This window comes from Pygocentrus nattereri, chromosome 28 (assembly GCF_015220715.1).
Source record: "Pygocentrus nattereri isolate fPygNat1 chromosome 28, fPygNat1.pri, whole genome shotgun sequence".
In the NCBI taxonomy this organism is placed as follows: Eukaryota; Metazoa; Chordata; class Actinopteri; order Characiformes; family Serrasalmidae; genus Pygocentrus; species Pygocentrus nattereri.
In genome coordinates, this window is record NC_051238.1 from 21,646,105 (window position 1) to 21,672,765 (window position 26,661).

Sequence of the window (26,661 nt, forward strand, 5' to 3'; positions counted from 1 at the left end):
TAAACATGTTTGACTTTTTGTGACCACTGTACAATTGTTGGGGGATTAGGCATCTTCCAATTAACCGTAATTAATTTTCATCAACAGAACATGCAGTATGTAGCACTGGTCACTGGTAAACATGTGTTCAGGTAACACCTCCAACAAGAACAGTAATGGGTCCGTGGGAATATGAACTGAAAAGATTATTTTTAAACTGGGCCAGAAAGAAGCATGAAACTACCACTGAGCACCCAGGTTCCCAAAGCAGTATGAAAGGCCTAGCCTGCTCCTCATAGAAGGCTTTGCCAGACATCCTACGGTAGAAGATCTTAGTAGCATCGAAGGGGTGTGTGCCAGTTACCCCACCCACGGGCACCAATGACAGCCACAAGGGAGAATGGGAAGGTGGTGCCCATGGGTTGGACGACTGGCACAGGGTACAATTCTGGATCTCTGTTAGAGTATAGAGAGGAGCACTGTCTTTCAGAACTTGCAATATCTAGAGCTTTATATTGGTAATCGGGAACCACTGGAGGAATCTCAATAGAGCAGTCATATGACAACATCAGGGGCAATCTAAACAGTCCCTACTGGAGACGGTACAATAGCTCACATAACATCAAGCGCTGCGATATTAAGCAATGTGTGTTACATATAGTTTATAACAATGACTCATAACAATTGATTGCTAGTTCCTTCATGAACCTCCCTGTTTCTGCATTCATCCTGGAGACAACCCAAACCAACAGTGGATGGAAGAAAGAAGTGGCCATCTGAACTAAACTAGCAGACTTATAAGCTTCCAGAAACATTTCAATACGCATCTGCTGTGCTATGTGTCTAAGCCCCATTGGCTGATACTCTAAACCCTGTTCAGTCAGGATTCCTACAATAGACAAGCGGTTCAGGCGCGCTGTCGGCTACCTGGACATGCACCATGAAATATTTATAGCAAAAGGGTAGGACAAGGATGGGGAGTGAGACTATATAAAATCATCACTGTCCCCTCTCTGTAACACTCCCAAGCGCTGCTTTTCATATTGGAGTCTTTTGACCACAGCTATGGTGAGTCTTATCTTCATCATTAGCTTTTGCATAGCTTTCCTTAGAATGCCTGCTTTTTTTTTCATGTGTTCAGCAAAGTCTTTTAATTCTGTCTCTGTTTTGCAAAGAAAAACAAAAACAGATTCAAACAAGAACTTTGGAGATTTATATATCTCGTCTTTTGGTTGGTTTAATGAGAAAAAAAGATGCTTTGCCTCATGAAAAGGTTCTTCAAATTGACTGACGATGTGCTATGGACAGTTCTATATAGAACCTTTTCTATATAGGGTTCTGTATAGCACCCAAAGGGGTCCTTATATTGTTACAAGCTTGACACCATTTTCAAAAAGGTGCTACAGCACATTCTCCATCAGCCTGAAGAACAGTTTCATAATGCAATGGATCCTTTATTCATGCAGAGGGATCTTCGAGTGTCCAAGGCCCTATATAGAACCATTTTCTTCGCAGAAGAACCCTTGAAGCACCATCTTTTTAAGAGTGTATAACTGTAAGATGTCTTGTTGTTGTACGTCAATGTGTGTCAAGATGTATTTAAGCAATTTGTTGTGTGATTTGGCCCAAGAAACTTGTATTAGCTTTCCAAGTCGGGGGACACTGACTCATTACTCAGGCTAAAGTTGTTCATTATTGTGGAAAATCTGCGCTCTGCTCCACAGCAATTCTTTGACCTCTACTTCTACACCACAGCTGTTCGGATGTAATCCACACACCACCGACAAGCAGCTGTCTGTGCTGCCACGGATCTAGGAGTGTGATGTCACTGAGCAGAAATGCATTCTCCGCTGTTTTCCCGGTTCTGTGGCAGCAATGTAAATAGTCGAGAATAATCCCTGTCTTCATAGGATTACCACTCAAACACTGCTCAAAGCTGGGCCTGTCAAAAGCCAGCGCCAGAGTGTAATCCCACATCTGATCCACAGGCTGAGCCTGAGAGGGGACCACTCCCTCACTGTGCTAATTATAAATCCCACGCAAACATTTCCACTAGTTCTCTAGACCTGAAACAGACCAAAAAGATGCTTGGTGTTAACACTAAAGTATTTAAATCATTCATTTATACTTCTTTCTATCTAGGCACCTAAGAAGGCAAAGAAAAGGGCAGAAGGGGCCAACTCCAATGTCTTCTCCATGTTTGAGCAAGCACAGATACAGGAGTTCAAAGAGGTACACATGAAGTCTGGTGCTACTTAATCGACAAAGTATTCACACTTAACAGGTTTGCTTCGATTAAAATGAACTCTCGTTAGTTCGAACTAGAGACGCACTGTTTTTCTCTTCACGTACTGATTCTGATATCTGAACTACCAATCCGATATCAGATCAGTGCTTTTTTCACTTAAATCCTGTATATCTCATTTTATCTAACATGAGGCTGTAACTAGAGCAAAAGAGCAATAAAATGAAAACGAAAGTATTAATATTGTCACTGTCCAAAGAAAAACAAGCCTCTCCAAAATAGTAACTTAAAACGCTTTTACCTTTCAATCTAAATTAATGTAAAGAGAGTGGTTTTAGAGGATTCCTATTGGTCCATTCATAATGAAATTTTACAACGTACATATAACATACAGGACAGCTGGTGTGTTAAAATGAAATGAAAAATTGAAATCAACAAAAATGGAGATGATATGCTTCTGGATACTGCAACACCAAAATAAACGTTCACTATAATTCCAGTGTAATAGCAAAGTTGTAACATCTAAACAAAAAAAAAGTTGTGCATTGTAAAATGCGAGTTTAACCCCAAAAACTTTAGCTTTCCAAATATGAAGTTTTTGTGGTGCTGGCAGCTGCATCAAGTGTAAAATACATCCAAATTGCAGACGTTTGTTATTACCCAGTCGTGTCGCATGTATTGTGAACTGAACTTAATACAAAACGCTCACTAAGTACAGGGAAATGTTCCTGTGCATTAGTTTTATTCTGATGCACAGCAGCACAGAGGAACAAGAGTGGCAAATTTGTACACTGTTGTACACTCACCTGTCACTTTATTAGGTACAGTCTATGGCAGTCTATGAGCTTTCCGTTCTGTTCCTGATACTTCTCACATTTCGGAATAATGCGCTTTAAGGCTACGTTTACACAGCATGTAAAAGCGGCCCAAATCTGATCTTTCCCCTCGTTTGTGACACAGATTTGTCATTTGTGTGTCAGTGTGAACGGTAAAAATGCATTGAATCTGACATTTTCAATTCCGATTCAAGACACTTTCACCTGTGGTACTGAAATCCGATCCGTATCTGATCTGTGGTGATGCAACTCAGTCTGAACAGCCAGATCACAATTCATGCGACTTTTACGTCCGTCCAACTCGTCATAATTTCGCGCTGCTGAGACTCAGAAACATTTAGGCTGATGATTCTATACAAGAAAATAGAGGAGACTCAGACTCGGAGCAACTGCACTGGAGAGGTTTCAAACGAAGTGGCCGAGCACGGCCGGAGGAGCCTGAGGCCGCAGGGTCAGAGAACGGTTTAAACAACCCGAGGACACAAACCAAAGAAGTGGCCAAATAACGCGCCCTTTTTACGGCAAACTCGAACACATTGGGGGTGATGAGTTCAGCTGTCAACCACTAGAACTTCCTTCAATTCAATTCAGTTCAAGTTTATTTGTATTGCGCTTTTTATAACGATGTTGTCAAAAAGCAGCTTTACAGAAGTTTGAAAACACACAGTTACAACATATATCCCCCAGTGAGCGAGCCAGAGGCGATGGTGGCAAGGAAAATCTCCCTCAGTCTGGAGGAAGAAACCTTGGGAGGAACCAAGACTCACAAGGGGAGACCCGTCCTCCTCTGGTCAAACAGTGTTTACAGTTTAATAAGCTAAATACCAAATAAAAGCTAAGAGGATCTCTGTTTGAAGACTGGATGGTAAAGCTTTCGAAACTGCACTGATAGAGGCGGTCTCTGACTGAGGCGGTCTCTGACTGAGGCGGTCTCTGACTGAGGCGTTTTATGAAAAGTGGGAGTGACCTGAAACAGTCCCATACTATCTCAATGCTGGTACATCTGAATGGCACAGTGATGTAATTCATAATCATTCATAATCGCTCCTGCGATGCTGGTGAAGACGAAACCTGGAGCAACTAGTTTTCGCTAGTCTTCATGACTGTTTACCCCTGGACGAGCCGCGTGATGCTCTGTTCTTTTGCACATGTGGGTCGGTTTGGGAGCTGATCTGTTCAGACTGATGTCGCATACAGATCACATTTAAAAGACAACACAAAACACAAAACACAAAATTGGATTTGTTGAGAAAATCAGATTTGGGCCACTTTTACCTGCTGTGTAAACATAGCCTAAGTGAAGTGCCATGAGGCTCAGAGACAGTACTGAATGAGTATCAGACACATCTGGCCAATATTCAGTTTGTTTATTGAAGTCTGTTGCCATCGCCGTTACATCGCTAGTTTGAACCGTTCAAACTGAGTCACTTCTCTGCATTCCTTATTTGGTGACTCATTTCTGGCCGTTTGGCTTGTGCATGCGCTTGGTCGTCTCATCTAGAGATCTAAGTCAGTAATTAGCTGTTCAAAGCTGCTGTAAAATACTCCATATAAATAAACATGCAACCACTCATAAATGATGTTTGGGTTGCATGTTCATTTATTTCACTTCCAGTCACATACTTTCAGTACAAGGTATTTATTTAAAAGCAAAAAGCAGAAAATTACACAAAAGCCTCAACAACTAAAATAATATCAATATTTTCAGCATTTGGTGTTTGCTTTTATAACAGCTTAAATTCTTATCAGGAGACGGTTTTTTTTCAAAGAAATTTGAACGGATGTTTTTCCACACCTCCAAAGTTCAGTCTTAGAAATTGGTTGCATTTTCTGCTGATCAACACGTTTAATCATGTTGAGGTCTGAGCTCAGGGGTGGTCAGTCAGTTGTTCTGGAAAGAACAATATCAGGTTTTTTATTTGATTCTTGACAGCTACACATACATTGCGCTGAGCTGTCTCCTCTCTCGCAAAGATATAAGCTTTAAGTACTGTTTATGTGATGATGACAGTTTTGGTGGTCTACCAGGCGTTGCATAGTTGTTAGAAGTCTTGTTATCTCTTATGTCTTTTTTTTTTTGTGCTTATTTTCCTTTGACTTTTCTTTTCTTATGCAAGTACATTATCTTATATCCGATCTCTCAGAAAGCAAGGATTAATTAATCAATTCATTTCCATTTTTACTGGAAATTAAATACACTAATGTGGTCTCTGACTTTTGCACAGTGCTGTATATTAATGTGGCAAGTTTTTTGACATTTATAGGCAAAACCTGTTTTTTTTATAGGGAAAACCATAGTAGCACGGCCTCTTAAGGCTTATTTAGCTTAGGCTTAGGCTGCTTTAGAATATCATAAGACAAAGTTAAGCATACAAGACATACATAAGACATAAGTAACACGCACAAGCTCAGTTGTGCCAGTGTACAGCATGGTTCTAGATCCGGCCCAAACAACACTTTACAGGCTTTGGTTATTTCCAAACCAGCACTCAAATTGTTCTCAGAATAAACCTTAAAATCAACAACATTTATATTTCATAATTAACACAAGCCTTAACACAAGTATGTCTGTTACTGCAGTTCAAAGTACTGTCCAAAATATCCAGTAGGCCACCTGTGAATTACCTGCAAGGCTGAAGCCTGTATATAATTTATAAGTCTTGTTTCTGCATTTTTAAGACAATGTTTTATTTATTTAATCAAGTTTGGTTAGTATGTTGTTGTTTGTTTGTTTTTGTTTTTTTTACTATAGGGTTAGGGTTAGTCAGTACCAACTTTCAGGCTGAACTGAGCTCAGTCATTTGGTTCTTGCTTCACAGCTTAAAGAGCCTGTGTGCATACGAGGGCAAAAGCACCAGCCTGTTTTAGCACATTTATACTGAGCAAATTTTTTGCCATCCGATAATTTAAAGCGCACTCATCATTTCTTAGGCATCTGTGCTCTGTTAGCTAAACAGCCTTGTGGAAAGCATGAAAAAAGATTAGGCTTCCACATACTAAACAGAGAACCAGATACCAATTTAAGAAAGGAATACTCGAGTAATCAAATTATTGTGGGCGGCCCTACATGGTTCATAAACATCGCTAGATATTATCCCAGTAATTGTAGGCAAACGTATGGCATAAAATCTGATCAATCAATTATGCCTCTTTTATCCATATGCCTTGGAATGCTAAGAAAACCAGAACTAAATCACAACACTCTCATTTTCAGCTTTACTGCAGATGAATGTAATGAGACTACAAATGTAAAGCAGTCTTCTCTACATTTACTTGGAATAGCTCTAAAAGCTCTGAACTACAGCGCGAGTTGTGCGTATGGCACTTCGGTGTTACCGTTTAACACCACTGGTGAATAATTCAAAGTCTGTCAGGTGCTATTAGAGCAGTGAGGTGATTTACACTCTGAACACACACATACACACATTCCTACTCGCACTCACACACACACACATACCGTCAGCTGTCTGAAAGTTGGGTGGAAAATAGAGAAGGACAGACATTCTTCCAAGTATCAAGGCGACCGTGGAAAGAGCACGACAAACAGGATAAATGTGAAGCTAATCCGAGATGGCAGTGATGGACACGCACGCACACACACACTCCCCTCTTTCTACTCTCCTTCGCTCACCTACACACAAACACACCTAACTGCAAACACACAAACAGCTAAAAGGGAGAGCGGCTACAGGCAGAAGAAAAATAGAGTCAGCCTCAGCTAGAAAAAAAAGAGAGTGAAAAGGAGGAAAAGCATCAGAGGGAAAAGTTGGCAGAGTTTGTAAGGAAAGCTGTGAATACAGCTTTGCACTTCAGTTACTCTACTGCAACGCCCATCAGTTCTGTCTCCCTCTCTTTATTTCCCTCTCTCTCTCTCTCTTTCTCTGTCCCTGTTGAACTGCCACAGGCCTTCACCATTATGGACCAGAACAGAGATGGATTCATCGACAAGAATGACCTGAGAGACACATTTGCAGCGCTCGGTGAGCAAACAACCACAAATTACCACAATGTATCATGCAGTGTTGGGTTAGGGTTTCAAAACAGTATCGAAAAAAAAGTAAAAATGAATGTTCAAAACAGTGTAAAACAAAATTTAAAACTGTATCAGCAATACATCACGCAGTCTCTTCCGAAGATTCTCTCACTTACTGTCTTTCACAGAGACCACTGTCAATGCACACAACTAGGCATCTAGATGTATCCCGTCAGAGTTAAGTGGGTGGGGAGGGGAGGGGCCTGTGCTATGCATTTTTAAAACTGTCATCACATGACAGTAATGATTTTTAGTTTTTGTGGTATTGTCAGATAACAATATATTGCTTAACTTCAATTTCACATTTGATTGGCGCTTCAGATGGTTTTGAAAGAATTGATCAAATTATATTAAAACTAAATAGAGAGACGATCCTGGAGATCTTGCTGGTTAATGTTTGCAATGCTGTGTAACAGAACAGTCCAATCAAAATAAGCCATGTCAGTTTTCTTTAAGACTAGAGTGGCAGTTCTCAGTGAGCATGAGTTGATTTACTTAACTAAAGCAAAGTTAAACATCACCTGAAAACGTGATACTGTAATATACATGAAAACACTGATGAACTGAATTTAGGAACGAATTTAGCCCTATGGGCCTTTTGAATGAGGATGTAGAACGTGTGTGTGTGTGTGTGTGTGTGTGTATGAAGGGCTTTGACCTCCTGACACTCTGTGGTGCTGCAGGTCGGCTGAATGTGAAACAGGAGGAGATTGATGAGATGCTGAAGGAGGCTCCTGGACCCATTAACTTCACCGTCTTCCTCACCATGTTTGGAGAAAAGCTCAAAGGTAGGGGGCAGTAAGAGAGTGACCTGTGATTGTATTTGGAAAATAAAAACAACACAATATTTAAGTAAAATGAACAGTAAAATGGACTTTTTGTTATAAAAGTATAATGAACCTCTATGGAAACTGTAGCCAAAATGCCTTATGTGAAAAGAAAATCAAAACAAAACCTGCAATTTACGTACCATATTAGTATATCCCTTTTCTGTATTTCCGTCATTAGGTGCAGATCCAGAGGAGACCATTCTGAACGCCTTTAAAGTCTTCGACCCTGAAGGGAAAGGGTATTTGAAGAAGGATTTGTGAGTAACCTTATTAGATTAGACTGTGTGATTCATCCTCAGAGTCTATACCAGGGGTACCCAAATATGAATGTATATACTATACATAATATACACGAAGGAAGGTAAGCTTCAAAACATGTTTTCAGTGTTATTTTATAACACCACGCTATATTTTGTTATTCTTTATTATTTCAGGAAGTGTGTGCGGGTGGGTTAGGATAACTTTCTAGTGGGCTGAAAGTTGGGAACCCCTAGACTGTACAATCTCAAGACCGTAGTGTTGAACTTTAAATGGAGCTGTTATGGCTGTTATGATTGCAAGATTTAGGGTGATATCTGTACATAACCTACAATGTGAACTCACTCCTATTACATTATTAACACTTTAAAAACTAACTACTAAAATAATATAAACACATATCATTCTTCCATTAAAACTAATTGAATTTCTCTAAAATATTGAGAATTATTTTTAGTTTTCTAGCCATCCATTTGTCACGATTGGCCCCTCCCAGTCCTCCATGTGCTTTTGTTTTGTTTCTTCCCGGTCCTGCCCCCTTGTTTCTAGACTCCACCCTTGATCATTTTCACCTGTGTCTTGTTAACCCTCTTGTTAACCACCTGTGTCTTGTTACCTGTTCCTGTATTTAAGCCCTGTGTTTTCCCCTGTTAGGTTGCTGGTCTTTGTAGTGTATTCTTTGTATTGTATTGTGTTGTTTGGTGTTATATCTTCTGGCCTCAGTTATATTTCCTAGTCTCTGGTTTTTGTTTAGTCTGTTTTCCTTTTTTGTCATGTCTGTTCCCCAATCTATCCATTTTGGCTCTCTGACCCTGGACCGTTTTGACCTTGATTATGGATTTGCCCTTAATAAATCTCGCTTCTCTCAGTGTATGTGTCCGCCTCATCATCGCTCCCCGGCGTTACACCATTTTCTCAACAGATCACGGAATTTGTAAAAACCTCTACAACACTGAGTACTATAACTAAAACAGAATCTAAAATACAACATCAAAAAAATTTGAATGCTGTGTAAAAGGCAAATAAAAACAAAATGCAATGATGTGCAAATCATTTAAACCCTATATTTAATTGTAAATAGTACAAAGACAACATATCACGTGTTAATACATTTGGAATTTGTTGCGAACAACACAATCAAAAAAAGGCTGAAAAAGTGTGTAATGCTAAAAACGCCTGGTGGTTGATTGACAACAAGTCAGTAACATGACTGAGTGCACAAAGGCATCCCAGAGACACTGTGTCTTTCAGAAGTAAAGATGAGGAGGGGTTCATTATTCTGTGAAAGGCTGCATGAACAAATATTACAACAATTCAAGAAAAATGTTTCTCAATGTAAAATAGTAAATAACTTTTCCTTTTCATCAGCTATGGTAGAGAAATCTCTGTATGCAAGGACGAGGCCAAAAACCAGTATTTGCCAAGATCTTTGGGCCCTCAAGCAGCACTGCATTAAGAACAGACATAATTCTGTGGTGAAAATCCCTGTATGGGCTCAGAAACACACTGAAAAACACTGTCTGTGAAAACAGTTTGCTGCTGCATCCACAAACGCAAGTTAAAACTCTAAAACACAAAGAAGAAATCATATATAAACAGGATCCAAAAAATGCTGCCACCTTCTCTGGGCCAGAGCTCATTTAAAATAGAGGCGGACTGAGGGGGAGTGGAAAAATGTCCTGAGGCTCGACAAATCAACACTTGAAATTCTTTTTGAAAATCATAGACATTGTGTCCTCTGGGCTAAAAACCACTCAGCTTGTTATCAGTGCACAGTTCAAAAGCAAGTATTCATGATGGTATAGGGGTGCATTACTGCACATGGCATGGGTGATGTGCACATCTGTGAAGACACAGTTAATGCTGAACGATATATACATGTTGTCCAGATAACATCTTTTTCAGAGAAGGCCTTGATTATTTCAACAAGACAATGCCAAACCACATGTATTACAACAGCATGGCTCTGCATTAAGAGTCCGGGTGCTAAACTGGCCTGCCTGCAGTCCAGACCTGTCACCTACTGAAAATAATTGGCACATTATGAAATGAAAAACACAACAAAGGAGACCCCGAACTGTTGAGCCGCTGAATTCCTATATCAAATGAGAATGGGAAAACATTTCACTTCAAAACTACAGCAGTTGGTCTCCTCAGTTCCCAAACGCTTACAGAGTGCTGTTAAGAGAAGAGTTGATGAAACACAGAGGTAAACATGCTCGTCCCAACCTTTTTGGAATGTGTTGTTGGCATCAAATTCAAAATGGGCATATATTGTTCAAAAAACAATCAAATGTCAAATCAATGTGATATGTTGTCTTTATAGTATTTTCCTTTAAAATATGGTTTACATTATTGCATATCATTGCATTCTACTTTTATTTACGTTCTGCAGTGTCCCAACTTTTTTGGAAATGGGGTTGTACAAAAAATATATATACATATACAAATAATAAATAAATAATTGAATAAACGGAATAAATAAACTTCCCTGAACAGTAACTGAAATTCAACAGATTCTCCCCAAGATAATGGAAAATATTTTAGAAAACAAGATTACATTAAAAACACAAACCTATTATGACACTGGTAGCCTATAGTGATACCCACTAATAAAATGTTGATCTTTCTATAGTGTAACTGAGATGCTGACAACCCAAGCGGACCGATTCTCTCAGGAAGAGGTAAAATAACTCATTACTCTGTCATCTTCTATTACATTTCATATTTTTAAAACCAGCAAAATGGCATCTTGCCCACGTAGTGTCATAATCCCACAGTAAAAGTTCTCAGTGCATATATTGCACTGACGTCCTTTCAGACTCCCAGCTCTCTGTTTTCTCTCCGTCTGTTCAGATGGAGCAGATGTTCACGGCTTTCCCACCAGATGTGGCTGGTAAACTTGACTACAAGAACCTGGTGTACATCATCACACATGGAGAAGAAAAGGACTAGGAGTAAATAACAAGCCTCACTCCTTCTTTGGCTTCAAACAGTTTGATGTAAAATGTTTTATTTAGTTTGTCTGCACTGGTTTCATAAAACTGGAATGTAAGTAGAAGGTGCATGGCACACGCCTATTGTTTACTATAAAACACACAGAGTGACCTTCTATATAAACAAAATCTAAATAAAACATGCACACGTTGTTGGCTTACCTGTTTCTATTCTTTCACTGGCTTCAGTTAGTTTTATAGCAGTTGCGGAAAAAATTTCAAAGCATGTAATGATAAGAAATATGAAGCAGTTCATAGACAAGAACCTTTGCTGCCACCTACTGACTCTCAGTCAGCTATTCATAGTTAGGTGTACACTGACCAGCTACTTCAGTAAGTACACATGCTTGTATCTACACTCTTTATCTATTTTATCAGGTCCATTTACCATATAGGAGCACTTTGTAGTTCTACAATTACAGACTATAGTTCATCTGTTTCTCTGCACACTTTGTTAGCCCCATTTAACCCTGTTCTTTAATGCTCAGGGCCCCCACAGGACCACCCCAGAACAGTGTGGTGGAGACACAAGACAAAGAGTGTAGAATCTGGATTAAACAGTCTGGAAGAAGTTAGCTAACTGTAGCATTGTGAATATGCACCAAATCTGCAGTGCACAGCTGCATATTATCATACACTCACCTGCCACTTTATTAGGTACACCAGTAAAAGGTTGGACCCCCTTTTTCCTTCAGAACTGCCTTAAATCTTCATGGCAGACTTTCAACAAGGAGTCAGAAACATTTCTCAGAGATTTTGGTTGGTTATCAGAGAGCTTGAAAAAGCGCTCTATTGTTATCTCTACTGTTATCTTTTATTATAATTAGAAACGATTTTTAAAGAAATACTACCAACTACTAAGTACTAACTATGCTGTAAAAGATATTCTGTCCATGTGACCTAAAAACATTACTTCATGTGGCAACATGTAACTACTTTTATTCAACTCTAAAAAAAAGTGGTAAAAATACATTAAGTTAAAATACATCATTTCAAACCTCAAAACCACTACTCATCCATTTGTACAGTGTAGCTAACCAATGAAGAGAATAATTAGAATAAATAATGTTGCGTGGTACACTATATGGTCATCACACATCATAAGCTGGTGTACAACCCATTTCTTTTTTTGTATAGATATATTTATTGAAAATGTACAAAACTTCAGTAGAGGATAACAGTTAGTGAACATAACAACAGTACATTTCTTTTTTTTTTTCTTTTTTTTTTAGAAAGGAAAAGATAAAAAAGAAGAGGAAAAAAAAAAAAGAAGAAAAAGAAAAAAAAAAAAAAGAGAAAAACCCACCCACCCCACCCCTCTCTCTAAACCACAGTGTATAAATTAAATTTTACATTTGCATTTGACATAAATGGCCATTAAAGATAAAATATAAGAGCTACAAGCAGACCAGTGAAGGGTGATGCAAATCAGTCTTGCAAGTCCAGTCGTGTTAGAATGTTTAAAAAGGGAGACCATGTCCGATCAAACTCTGTTACAGTCCCCCGTACTGAGTGGAGGATCTTTTCAGGAGTACAGTATGATAGCAGTTCGTTAATCCAATGTTTCTGGCTTGGAGGTTCTGTAGATTTCCAGTTTTTAAGTATAAATTTTTTTGTCGCGGTGGAGTGTACAACCCATTTCAAAACCATGGGCATTGATATGGAGCTGCCCCCTCACTCCTTCTTTGCGGCTAGCACATCTTTCACATACCATTTTATCTCAGAGGTGTTCAGTGGGGCTCTTTTCAAGCCACTGGAGGTCCTTCACACCAAACTCATCAAACCAGTCATCAACAGTCATGCTGGAACAAGGAATAGGCCCCAAACTGTTGCCACAAATTTGGAAGCATATAATTGTCTAAAATGTCTTTGCACATTGTAGCATTAACATAACTCTTCAATGGAACTGAGGGCCACAAACCCACCCTAGAAAACAGCCCCAGACCATCATGTCTCCTTCACCAACACCTTTACTGTGTGCACCATGCATTCAGGTTAGTGTTCTAACTAATGACTGAGCCGTTGTTGTGCCTAGATACTTCCATTTAACAATAACAGCGCTTTCAGTCAACTGGGGTAACTCTAGCAGGTCAGAAAGTTTGGCAAAGGTTTATAATTACTGAGCTCTTCAGAACAAACAATTCATTCACCACCCATTCTTAAGGAGAGATTTCTTCTTAAAATCCAGGAAAAAATTCAGGAAGATTCTGACTTTCACCAGCGTTCTCAGATTTGGGATTTGTTCTTGGGTAAGAACAGAATCTACACACACTCCTACACACATAATTCTGTGTTTTAAGAACACATCATGAATCTGGTGTAGACTTTTTCTTAGGACCTTTCTTAACTTTCTAACTAAAACATAGGAAGATATTGATGAATGAGTCCCACTGTTTGTCTGTGGAGACTCCCTGGCTATGTGATTCTATTCACCTGTTAGCAACAGGTGTGGCTAAATCAACTTTATAATTAGAAGGTGTGTCCACATATTTTTAAAGGCCATAAAATGTACCTCTGACTGCTATATTTTGTAAAAAATATATATAGTGAACAAAAAAGAGCGCTTCGTACTCCTTAAAATGTTATCAGATCGTGAATGTAAACAATTTATCTTCCAATTATTCAAAAGTAAGATTTGGAGTTCTGCCAGGCTCTATTTTAGGACCATTATTATTTACACTATACATGTGACCATTAGACACAGTTATAATTAACCATTGCATTAACTGTCATTGTTACACAGACGATACCCAGTTGTACATATCAGCCAAGCCTGATGACAACTACAGATTAAAGAAAATAGAGGACTGTGTAAAAGACATGAAATGCTGGATGTTACGGAACATCCTCCTACTAAACAGTAATAGAACAGAGGTTCTCCTTCTGGGTCCAAAAGTTTCAAGAAATAAATGATCAGGTTTAATTTTAAATCTCACTTACTTTCTAGTAACACCTGGCTCAGCAGCAAAAAATCTTGGTGTCATAATTGATTCAGATTTATCATTTGATCAACACATAGGCAGCATCACTAGGTCAGCTTTTTTACATCTTTGCAACATTGGAAGATATCTTTGCAAGATAAGAAATGCCCTATCCCTGCGTGATGCAGAAACACTAGTACATGCCTTTATTACTTTTAGGCCAGACTATTGTAACGCTCTACTGTCAGGATGTATGAGCAGGAATCTAAGCAAACTTCAACTAGTCGAAACGCTGCAGCCAGGGTCCTCACTAAAACTAGAACATTTGATCATATCAGCCCAGTGCTATCATCACTTCATTGGCTGCCTGTTAAATTCCATATTGAGTATAAAATTCTTTTATTGACGTATAAAGCCCTACATGGGCTCACTCCTGAGTACCTGCAAGACCTTATTTCCTATTACGAGCCATCATGACTACTCAGACTACTCAGATGACTACCCAGAGTGCTGGCTTATTAATAGTTCCTAGAATTCATAAGGCTGCAGCTGGGGGAAGAGCTTTTTCTTATAAAGCCCCCAAACTCTGGAATGATCTTCCAGAAAATGTTCGGGACTCTAAAACTAGTCTGACAACTCACTTGTTCAGCTTTTGGTAGGTAATGTTCCCCCTTAGATAAAGGCAGCAGATCCATGGACACAGGGAATTATAGTAAACTGAGATGCTGGTGCTGTCGTCCCGCCGCTCGCACGCGGTCACTCAGGTTTGTGGACAGTGGAGCGGAGGGATGCCGAACTGTTTCAGAGTGCTGCCGTGTCTGTGTGTCCTTCTGGTCCTCTCCTTTTAGTTAAGCTGTCATAGTCAGATCTGCCAGAGTCGTTAGCCACACTCTGTAAATGTTTACATGCCCTGTTTTACAGACACCCAAACAGAATAAAACTAATTCCATCTCACTGCCTTTTTCCGAGTATACGACCGCCCACATGTCCGGCTGGACACTGAAGGACAACTGACTGTCGAGCCCTCCTGCTACACACTTCAGACCAGCTGCCCTCATGCCAGCTACCGCCACCTGCTTTGGACTATCTGCCCGGAAAACTGCATTGAAGTTTTCATGGACTCCTAGATATTACTACTACTAATACTACTGCTATTAATATTAGTAGTATAATAACTCTGTAGGTAGTTTGACCAGAGGAAGACAGGTCCCCCCCCTTGTGAGCCTTGGTTCCTCCCAAGGTTTCTTCCTTAGCTCTGCGGGAGGTTCTCCTTGCCACTGTCGCCCCTGGCTTGCTCACCTGGGGGTTTTAAATTCATGTTAAAACTTTGTCTTTACTGGAATTCTGTGAAGCTGCTTAGTGACAACATCAGTTGTAAAAAGCACTGCACAAATAAGTTTGATTTGACTTGACTTAAGTCGAGTCTTTTGAAGACATGCATTATTACCTTTTAAATGAAATGTAGCAGCCTGGGGTTAAACTCTGATTGAGCAGACTTTTAACTGAACTGTTTAATTCCAGTGAGGGATTAAGCCACATCCTGGACTACACAACAGACATTATGCATTAAAAGAAAGTGTCCAGGACTAGATGCGATGCCTGTCCAGGAAACCAAGTCTACGCTTATCATTCAGTTATTAGTTGCTATGTATTATCTGGTTGGCATGCAATCTAATATGTAAGGAGAGGAGAATGGACATGTGCAACTGCAGTTCCTTGGGCTTTAAGAGGTCAGGTTCTCGATAATTATAATAAAATGTACATAATTTTAAAGCAATGAGGATAATATATGATATATTTCCCTGAATTTTAGAGTTTTAAAGGGGTATTTAATTTTGAATTTTACATCAGTCTCTAGTTTTAGAATTTTTCACCACCAACATTTATTTTCATAGCACACAGTAGACTGTGCTGCCCTTCTATGGCCACAAGATGGAGTTACAAGCAAAATCATTTCAGCTCCAATGCAGAAACAAGAACACAACATAAAGTGCCTAATAAAGTGGCCAGTGAGTATGATAATATGCAGCTGTATACTGCGGATTTGGTGCATATTCACAATGCTACAGTTAACTAACTTCTTCTAGAATGTTTAATCCAGATTCTTACACTGCTCTGGGGTGGTCCTGTGGGGGCCCTGAGCATTAAAGAACAGGGTTAAATGGGGCTAACAAAGTGTGCAGAGGAACAGATGAACTATAGTCTGTAATTGTAGAACTACAAAGTGCTCCTATATGGTAAATGGACCTGATAAAATAGATAAAGAGTGTAGATACAATGTTTCCAACACCTTGTTGAAAGTGTGCCATGAAGAATTAAGGCAGTTCTAAAGGTGAAAGGGGTCCAACCTTTTAGTAGCAAGGTTGGACCCCTAATACCTAATAAAGTGACCGGTGAGTGTGTGTGTGTGTGTGTGTGTGTGTGTGTGTGTGTGTGTGTGTGTGTGTGTATATATATTTACACGTAAAGCAAAAATACCCATGATGGACTAATGGAAGTGGTGAAAAAAAAACACTAGTACATCACACTGTAAGAATGTGCGAAACCCCCTTTCACAGTCAAGCGGATGCATTCCAATGTGTGAAGAAGCGAGAAGTCTATTCTAGCCGGACAGATAGACAGACTGAGGGACAGGAGGACAAGACAGCTCTACAGGCCCGCTGTTCCAGGGCTTCACTGTAAATGAGCGCTGTCCATGAAAAGCGTCCAAGTTGTGTAAGAGCCAGTGACGTCACGCCAGTCACAAGACTCTGGTAGTGGTTTTCCTCCGCAGCCAGCAGGCTAGCCGTTAGCACGCCGTGCGCGGAAGAGGACGACCGGTGGGATGGAGCCGAACAGGAACGCGAGTGTCGTGACCTTTGGATGCGTTTAGAGAATTAAAAACACGTGTGGGCCCAAAACGTTAAGGACGGGCTGATGTAAAGTGTCGACGTACGGGAACGAGAAGAGGGTCGTTTGTGACGCTGGCTGGCGCTGAAAGTTGGACCGTTGCTCTTGTTTAGCAGCGCCGCGCCGCAGCGGCCGCAGCACGGCTCGCTTTCTGTGTTGTAACAGCCGAAAGGCGGTGATTGGAAACGCGGATCGGCTGTGATTAGGCAGGCTAGCCCCGAGGCAGGTCGGTTCAGGTGGGGCTGCTGCTGCTGCTGCTGCTGCTGCTCCTGCTCCTGCTCGGGTGATGTTGTCCGTTCTCTCCTACGGCAGGCTGGTCGCCAGGGCTGTGATCGGCGGTCTCTCTCAGACGGACAGCCGCGATTACAGCCTGGTGTCGGCGAGCTTTGGATACGGCAAAGACTTCCGAAAGGGGATTCTGAAGAAAGGCATGTGCTACGGCGATGACGCCTGTTTCATCGCCAGACACAGATCCGCTGATGTTTTGGGTGAGTTGTGTGACTGTCGGTCCTGGAGCGGATCCCAGAACATGCGGTTTGCTCGGCAACAAAGCCGAGCATGTCCAGCTAACCTCGCGTCGGTTTATCGGAATGCTTTCCAGCTAATTCAGCATTATGCCGTGCCCTTTGTTGGTTATACCTCTGCTAAAATAATCTTTAAATCAGTAGCCATATAACGTCATCTCTCTCTCTCTCTCTGTGACCCGGTAAGACGTTCAGTATATTGGCACTTGGGTTAGCGAACTAGCTAACTAGGTTGACTAACGTTAGCTAGGCTAATGTTTTGGTAGAACAGTTGTCTTCCCTGTTCGGCGACGGTCGTGTAAACATCAGTATTTACTTAATAGAGCCAGATGTGGCAGCTAACTAGAAACTTGGGCTGGATTTTCAGCAGGTTAGTTATACCAGAACGTAGCTACATGAGGCCAGCTGCCCTTTTAGTCGATACCTAATCTAACTGTGAGAACGAGAGAGATCAGATGATGCTAAACACCCCCTGGCCCCGGGCTACCCATCTAGTAGTGTACACACACACACACACACCGTCTAAGCCGCTTCTCCTTCTGAGTCGCGGGATGTACCGACTCGTGAAAGAACAGATTCGCGTTACCAAATCAGAGGGTCTGACGCACAAATCCGACCGAAGCATCCAGGCTGTTGTTATGACGTTATTAGCTAAATAACAACATTCATATATTTATTACACTTTCATCTCATGGAGACGTTTTAAAAATCAGACTCGCGGACGTTGATCTCAATGTCTGTGTGGAAAGGCGGAGAACAAAGTTGCCTTGACGGGCATCGACGAGTTATTGAATCGAGCATTCGATTCGTTGAATCCAAACGTTTAAAGAGTCGGTTCGGTAAAGTGACTCGTAGTTTCCTTTGCTGCTGGGGAAACAAAGCCAGTAATGACGCTTCGTTTGGATGGTGAAGAATGGCTTATTCAACCCAGGCAATTAAATGTACTCTTCACTCTTCTGGTAGGTCAGTTACTCATACACTTTGGGAGCTGTCATGCAAAGAGTCTGAGGAGCAGCACTGGCACTCAGGAGGGGAGTAGTTTAGTCAGCGGGTCAGAGAGGTGACCCTCTAATTCAGATGGGTTCAACATGTTATCTGACATGGTAGATAGAAGTGGCTGGTCGTAAATAGCTAAACCTTCGTGTGTGGATCACTGCAGCTGAATTGACAACAGGCAAGTTTGCCTCAGCATGACTGTAAGATCTCAGTTTCAGAAGTGTTAAACTCAAACGGCAAAACTACCAAACCAAACAAAATATTGGACCACTTTTAAAAAGAATGTGATCCCATATTTTTTTATATATTTTGGAGTCAGCTTCATTAGTTGATTTTGGTTCATACTGGCATGTTGTTTTAGGCCGTGTAAGAGTTGCTGCTGCTATGAAGCCCATGAGAAGCAGGTTGAATATACAAAGGGACTTGCCTTGTATGGTAACACGAGTCTCTGCGTTATCTCTGTCAAGGGACCAGTTGGGAGGGCTGTCTTTAAATGGAAAGTCTGGGTAATGTGCAGGACAATTTTAGGCTGTGGTAAATGCTCTAGGCTTTCGGCAGTTAATTGTTGCTATTGAAATGCTATTTTTCTTTCTTGATGAACGTTTCAAAAAGTCCTACAAAGTGTCCTTGTCCTTTATCCTTTATCTTGCCAAAGCCTGTTTCCTGCCTGTGTGCCGACAGTGTTGTTTCTTCTGCAGTGGCCAAAGCTGCCTGACGTCACAACTGCTGCTGTACTTGGTCACCTCATGAGCGGTCTGTTATGTTCTCTTTTTCCTCTCAGAATTGTGGTCTTAAACGTTTTGTTTTTCTCTCGATTCTTTTCTTCTGTAGGTGTGGCTGATGGAGTGGGTGGTTGGCGTGATTATGGAGTAGATCCCTCTCAGTTCTCTGCAACCCTAATGAGGACGTGCGAGAGGCTGGTCAAAGAAGGTCGCTTTGTACCCAGTAACCCAGTGGGAATCCTTACCACCAGTTACTATGAGCTCCTTCAGAACAAAGTACCTCTATTAGGTGAGTGTTTAGTATCAGACCTTATGCCCCTGGATGAATTGAAGAAGTGTTCAAGAAGGTGTTGACCCACCACAAACCACCACAAAACGTCAGTGTGCCTTGGCAGAGATTCCACAAGTTTCTTGAACTGTACGGGATGCATGCAATGCCATTCCTACAAATGACACTCCCTCAATTGGTGTTTTGATAAAGGTGGTAGGATGATGGTGGCTGTGTAAAGCCCTCTTCTAGCTGGATCAGTTTTACCAGAGGATTTGTGCATGACTTGGCTGGTCGACTGGTATAGGATAAAGGATCTGTGTACGTTACGCCCAACAGTCCAAATAGAAACATAATGTGGACGTTTACATCAGCATTCTTTAATAAGCGGCACACTTCTGAACAGTAACACGTTATCCAGCTCAATGACATTTAGACTAGCATTAGGCTGGCAATGTGGGTCCATTTAGTTTCCAAAATGCGACCCAAAAAAATAGAAAACACAACGCCTTGAGAAAGGGTTCTCTGGACGTATTTTATTTTCTTTATCCTTATAATTTGGCCGTTAAAACAATAATGTAGATTTCAGCAGTCTTGTCATGAACTTGAGGAACTGGGTCAAATCAAGCTCCATTTGAGCTGTTAGTTTCGGTGTCAGTTTCTGTTTCCCAGTTTTTTTAATACACACTATGATGCTGATTTGAACAGGATTACTATTATACTGAGATGACTGAGGGAGCGCTGAGTTTGGGGAATTCTAGAAGGTAATTTGCTCCAGAATTATTACTTTGCAGACTTGTTAAAAAAAAAAGCAGATTCGCACGGGATTAAAATCACAGATCTCTTTGGTAATCTCTGAAATTACAGCATCTCCCCAGGTAAAACTAATCCAGCCTGAATAGGATTTAGAACATCAGTCCACAATCCCCCCTTGATGTTGAACTGAGCTGAGATCTGGTTACTTCAAAGGCCATAGCATACGATTTACTTTATTTTCATACTCATCTAACCATTCAGCGATCCTTCATGCTCTGTGGATGGGTCACGGTCATTTTGGTAGAGACCGCTCCCATCAGGAGAGAAATGTTTCATCACAGGATAAATGGGATCAGTCAGATTTACTTTGTATTGATTTGTTGTGACCCTTCCCTCTAAGGGATCAAACGAATGACAGCAAACCATGACCGCTAAATGCTCCCGGTATGGGAGACATGTCATGTAGCATGACAGAGCCACCAGACCCACCCACTATAGGGCTAAAGCAAACAGGCTTGTACCGTTTCCTTTGCGCACACCATACATGCACAGCCTACTTGTTGAGAATATGGCAAAGGATCGTTTACTTGACAATCAATTTTTCCATGTCTTTGTTGATCACTGCCTGTTTTTTGCACCTATGAACTCTTATGTGCAATTGTATCTTTGAAATGAAGGGTTTACACACTGCAGCCCTACTATATTCCTCCGTAAGTAGTTATTGATGGACTCTTGCTGACCATCTGATCACGTCCTGATTTGACATTCTCAGTCACCTGAGGAACAGCTGCTCCTGTTTTTCCTTATATATATTGCAATAATGCAAGAGCATCACGATCAATGAATGTACGCTTTCAACCACCGATTTCTGACTCTTATTTACTGATGTCTTTCCATAGATCTAAATGCAGAGGTCACTTTGGTTGAAACACTAGCCTACTGAGCAGTTTTTGTGACTGAAGCTGCTGCCATCTGTGCCCCATTAATGAGCACTCTTTCAAATTCACTTAGATCTTTTCCTGACACCATCTTCATCCAAAATTAAGGTCAACTAGGCTTGCTCAGCTTTTTTTTATATATGCCACATGTCAGTTAAATTTAATAGACCCCACACAGTGATATTTTTGGACAAAGTACATGAGGACTTCCTTTGTCTTTTCAAACGAATCACTAAGTGTAATGATACATTCTTGAATACCCCCGTTTTGGTATGGATTAGAATATACAAATTAATGCATTCAATAACGAAACGTTACAGGCCAAAAACACCAGAATGTAATTTATGCTCTACGAAAATAATTTTCAAGCAAGACTTCCCACATACTACACTTGCATTCTGACCTTCAAGTCAGAGAAAGCTTTTTTGAACACTGTAATTTAAGTCTGTATAGACCACAGGTCTCCATTACTGTATGAGTCAGAGAACGGCTTCCCACAGTTGTGCTTCTAGAGTCTTGAGACTGATGTTCTTGTCAAAGGGGCTTTGCATGCAGAAAATTCTTTGCCATGCTTTGCATGCACCAACATGTGGGATTAAAATACAGACAGGAGACTGTAAATTTGCATGCAATCCCACTCAAGAGGCAAGACTTTATTTAGGCTTCATTTTTACTGACTTTTGGGGCATTTCGGTTGTATAAAACATTTGTAATTGCTGTATAATAACATCTGTACAGTTTGTTACTTCTCTGTGCTGAATGTAGCAATGAATTCCAAAGGAACTATATTCCTTGCCTTGCTCAACACTTGTCATTACTTCTCATGTAAGCCACCACAGTTGACTGGCTTGATTCAAGTAAATGGTGAAGCCCTGTTTAATATTGTGCTGACTTATCCGTTGTTACACAGTGTCTTTTCTAGTTTATTTATTTCTCACATTCATTTGGTCTTTTTAGTATTTAAATATGTCTTTGCGTCTAATAGACACCTGTGTTGTCCCTTCAGGAAGCAGCACAGCCTGCATAGTGGTGCTGGACAGACAAAGCCATCAGCTTCACACAGCAAATTTGGGCGATTCAGGCTTCCTGGTTGTTCGTGGAGGGGAGGTAGTACACAGGTCTGATGAGCAACAGCACTATTTCAATACCCCTTTCCAGCTCTCAATTGCTCCCCCAGAGGCAGAGGGCTCTGTCCTTAGTGACAGGTAAGGCATCACTACATTTCCCTCTTTTCCACTTGCAACAGTAATCCAACAGAGGCAGGATTCCCTGCTGGAAGATTCTTTGAATAAGACATAATCCTTACTGGTAACAGAAGGGCTTGATTAACTTGTTTGAGTGTTTGGCTACTAACTTCTCTGGATTACTGCCCCCCACTGGTGGAAAATAAGTCACTGTTGAAACGCTGAATAGTAAACGTTATTCCTGCAAAGGTTTAAGAAATATTAGGCTCAGTGCTTGCGAGTCATCAGCTTTGCTTTACTTTTTCCTTAATGTTGTCATTGGCAGCATGCCTGCATGTTGGCATATGCTTTGTACACTGATGTGCAACCATTGGTGCAAGATATCTTTATCTTGCTCTCAAGGAACATCTTGATATAGGACAGCGATTCCACAGATTACAAGGGTAGCAACATTTTCATGTGTTATTGTGACTCGTTCCAGCAGTGTGCCAAGAGCCATGCTGTGTCCAGTCACCAAGGGAATTTTAATAGGCGGGGAGGCAGCCAGTGAGGGCTGGATAGCTGCCACTGATAGTGTTCGTCCAAAGTCTAGTGACACACAGGGTGGACTAGAGGCCCTCTCCATATCAAACAATCCTGTTACTCTACTAGGAGGATTTTTTTTTCTGTTGTACTTTTAACAAGTAATTATTTTGAGCCTCTTGCGTGTATTTGTTGTTCAATAATCTGAACTTGCTTACTAATCTAATGTCACAGCTCTCAGCGTGCTTTTACTCTGATTGCTGAAAAATAATAAATAAATAATAAAATACAAAGGGAGCTAAACAAACATCTCAAATTGATCAAACATCCAAAAACAAAAAAAAGCATTATTATTAAGTTCAGTTTAGTTAGATTACCAGGTTTATCAAACCCTTACCTAGTTTGTGACACTGCAGCCAAGGTCAATTTTTACATGATTTGTATTTGCCCCTTAATAGGTGAGCCAGAGGAAATAGTTATTTGTGGCCAGATGTTCTCTAATCTATAATACTTTAATCTGTTCCATTTTCTCTTATTTTTAAACTCAGGAAAAGCATAAATCTAAAAATGAAGGGGATGGACAGCAGCTTGAGTTGGCTGGGCTCATAGAGAGATGGCCACAGCTAATGTTTTCAGCATGAGAGCCCAGAGTTAGTGACCTTCCAAGAATTGAACTTGACACTTTAGCAGAGGTCTAAAAGTGTACTCATGCAGCATAATACATAACAACTAATGAACTTGGGATGAACAGTTCTTTTAGAACTGCTGAGAAAGATCAAAGTGACAAGCTGATTTGGCTGAATTCCTGAGTAAAGAATATGCGGAGTGAAAATCATATACTGTGGATCTAGTTGTGACCATAACACATTTGACTGTGTTAGATGCTCCAGGAGGTACAGTGGTTGTATATAATATGAACTACAAATGAAATCCAAGACTGCGCTCAAATAGAATCAAACCAATCAGTGTCGGATATAATTGGGGCTCTGTAGCATAAAGACATTTTTTTTAAAGATAAACTCAAAAATCAAATCTGATCTTGATTTCAGAAGCAAAAGTTGTAGTACTGTTGCACTCATGGATAACCCTGTGAGGAACCTAGTATACAACATTTACAGTTTGATCAAGTGTTGTGCTACATTCCAGGCCCCTTAGATTGTCGGTGAATAAAAAATATTTCTGCACGATTGGTCACAAATGAAATTTAACCGTCCCATACAAGGAAACACTGAGATTCATCAATGCTGCTCATGTGTCATATACATGCCAGCAACCTCGAAGTCGATAAATATCAAATAGTTCTTTCGAAGCTCAAAAACAAGCTGTTAGGATAAAAAAAATTGTCAAAATATGCTTTCAGTTAATCCCTTTAATTACAAGAGCCTACACACTTCAGTTCCCTCCTGGTTTCTCAAGGATGCAATGCATTACAATCATATGCCTCTGTTCTCTCATAGTCCTGAAGCTGCTGACAGCTCATCCTTTGACGTTCAGCTAGGAGACATCATCCTCACAGCCACAGATGGACTCTTTGACAACATGCCAGACTACATGATCTTACAAGAACTCAAAAAGCTAAAGGTACAGGCCTGAGCTTTTGATGATCACTATATGTAGAAATGTTTTCAAGTGGGGTGCTAAAGTTATGTTGTGCTGTCTTCTAGTATACAAATTATGAGAGCATCCAGCAGACAGCCAAGAGTATTGCTGAGCAGGCCCATGTTTTGGCCTATGATCCCAATTACATGTCACCTTTTGCACAATTTGCCAATGACAATGGATTGAATGTAAGAGGTGAGTAATATTCAAATATTTTATTTCTTGTACATGTCTAGCTGTTCAGACAAGACTTCTAACAAAGACTCCTCTCTTTTTTTTTTTTTTTTTTTTTTATAAATTCCATAGGAGGAAAGCCAGATGACATCACAGTTCTGCTGTCAATCGTTGCAGAGTACACAGATTGATGCTTGTTCTGACTGCTCCTCTTGTCTTCCGATTGTTCACTGGAGTGTTCATTGCTTCCTGCTGGCAGGATGAGGGCTGATTAAATTTTTCCTTTTGTTGGCAAGGATCCAACCTTCAACCTCTTCCGCTGGTTTTTAGCATATCTTTCTCACTCTCATTTTCAGTTATGACTTTTACCTTCAGCATGAGGCTGAAGAGGAAATAATAGTCCACTTTTTACATTTTGGTATGAACCAGTTAAAATGGGTTCGCACTGCATCTGCTCTTCAGGAACTTAGCTGTTCAGGGCTTGATGAGAGCTTTTACAGGTGCCTGGTCTCACAGTGCTCTTGCAATGAATGGTAAACTATCAGCATGTAGTAAGTGTTTTTGAGGAGAGATGATATATGAATGTCGAAGATTAAGGGGTCTGGAACCAACAAATGAAGAAAGAGCTAAGCTCAGGATGATGAGAGATGGATGCATTATGGCTGCACAATAAAAGAGCTCTCCAAAAGGTACATCTAAGCAGGAATATGCACCCTAAAAATAGCCAGCGAAACGATAAACACTGATCCCACATCATGCGTGAGTGATTATCGTGGAAATGGTACCATCATGCCAATACTAGACTATATCTGAGGAGTCTAGCGAAGAGTTGGGGCTAAACATGTTGCCGTGCTATTGGCAAAGCCAGGGGAGATCAACTCATCTGAGAGGAATCTGTACAAATGCCCACTTTTGCCTGTTGAGTTCTCAAATGCAAATCTAATGAAATCTTTCTAAATGAGCCTTTGATGGACATGGGCTATGTTCTGAGCCTGGTAAATTTAAAATCGTGTCATGTAAAGTTCATTTGGCTTAGTCTGAATAAACTGAGTGCATATACAATTGAATCATTGTTAATTAATCATAAAGTGAAAATGCCTTACTCCAAATAAACGGCGAAAAAGAAACCTGTTCTGGATGCTTTATCTGGCAAAGGTTGGTAATGTGATCAGCCTCGGCTCTGTAATGATGCAAGTAAGCATAACACCACATTTCAGGGTCCAGGGCAAAGTGCTGTAGTAACTTTGCAAAGGGAGATAACTGTAATTTTTTTTCTTTCCTTCTGTCACTCTTTTTTTTAAATATTAAATATTTTACATATTTATTGTATCAGACCAGTGTTGCTCCCCTTACCACCTAATGTGAGCTGTTATGTAACTGACAATGTAAGAGACTGCAAAGGTTTTATGTTAAGAGGAAAAAAAAAACTTTTAATGCCATGTCAACCACTTTGGAGGTTCTTATGCTATTGTGTGTATGTGTTTGCACAAATGTGTGTATGTGTGTTTGAATGAGATGTATAAGGTATATACAAACTTGCTGTATATTTATGTATGATGTATACATTTGGCAAGTGTAGGCTATTACACATCAGACATTGTATATGAAAGTAACCTATATTTGATAAGTGTGTGGGTTCTGTGTTTGTTTTCTTGCTCTGCTTTTTTTTTTTTTTAAACTTAATTTTAAATATTCCTTGAGGTGTATACTGTTAACGCACAAGGCTAATGCTAGCATCTGTGAATGCTTAAAGTGGATATGTGATGGATCACATGATCTAATAAAGGTTTATTTTTTTAAATTGTGTGCTGGATTTATCTGAGAACAAGATTGTATTACGCACATACAAAGCCTTTGTCCTAATGCACACACTGATGTCGTTATGTAAGCTTAATGCAGAAGGCATTCAATAGTGCAAAAGTACATTCCTTCAAAGCCGTTTTGGAAATCCAAGCAATTCTGAATAAAACATTTAGGCAAATGTTCCTCTA

General features: G+C 40.3%; 2 protein-coding genes across 2 annotated transcripts; both read left to right on the forward strand.

The window, feature by feature from the left end:
* Positions 1-913: 913 nt before the first annotated feature.
* Positions 914-11,329, forward strand: myl2b (myosin, light chain 2b, regulatory, cardiac, slow). Its single transcript, XM_017702728.2, has 7 exons — positions 914-1,047; positions 2,122-2,211; positions 6,965-7,040; positions 7,777-7,881; positions 8,102-8,180; positions 10,817-10,865; positions 11,038-11,329. Exons 1-7 carry the CDS (start codon positions 1,045-1,047, stop codon positions 11,134-11,136), a joined length of 501 nt encoding a protein of 166 aa, XP_017558217.1. The 5' UTR covers positions 914-1,044; the 3' UTR covers positions 11,137-11,329.
* Positions 11,330-16,839: 5,510 nt separating this feature from the next.
* On the forward strand, positions 16,840-26,471 carry pptc7a (protein phosphatase targeting COQ7 a). Its single transcript, XM_017702802.2, has 6 exons — positions 16,840-17,475; positions 19,339-19,518; positions 22,198-22,396; positions 24,355-24,478; positions 24,562-24,691; positions 24,803-26,471. Exons 1-6 carry the CDS (start codon positions 17,274-17,276, stop codon positions 24,859-24,861), a joined length of 894 nt encoding a protein of 297 aa, XP_017558291.1. The 5' UTR covers positions 16,840-17,273; the 3' UTR covers positions 24,862-26,471.
* Positions 26,472-26,661: the final 190 nt, after the last annotated feature.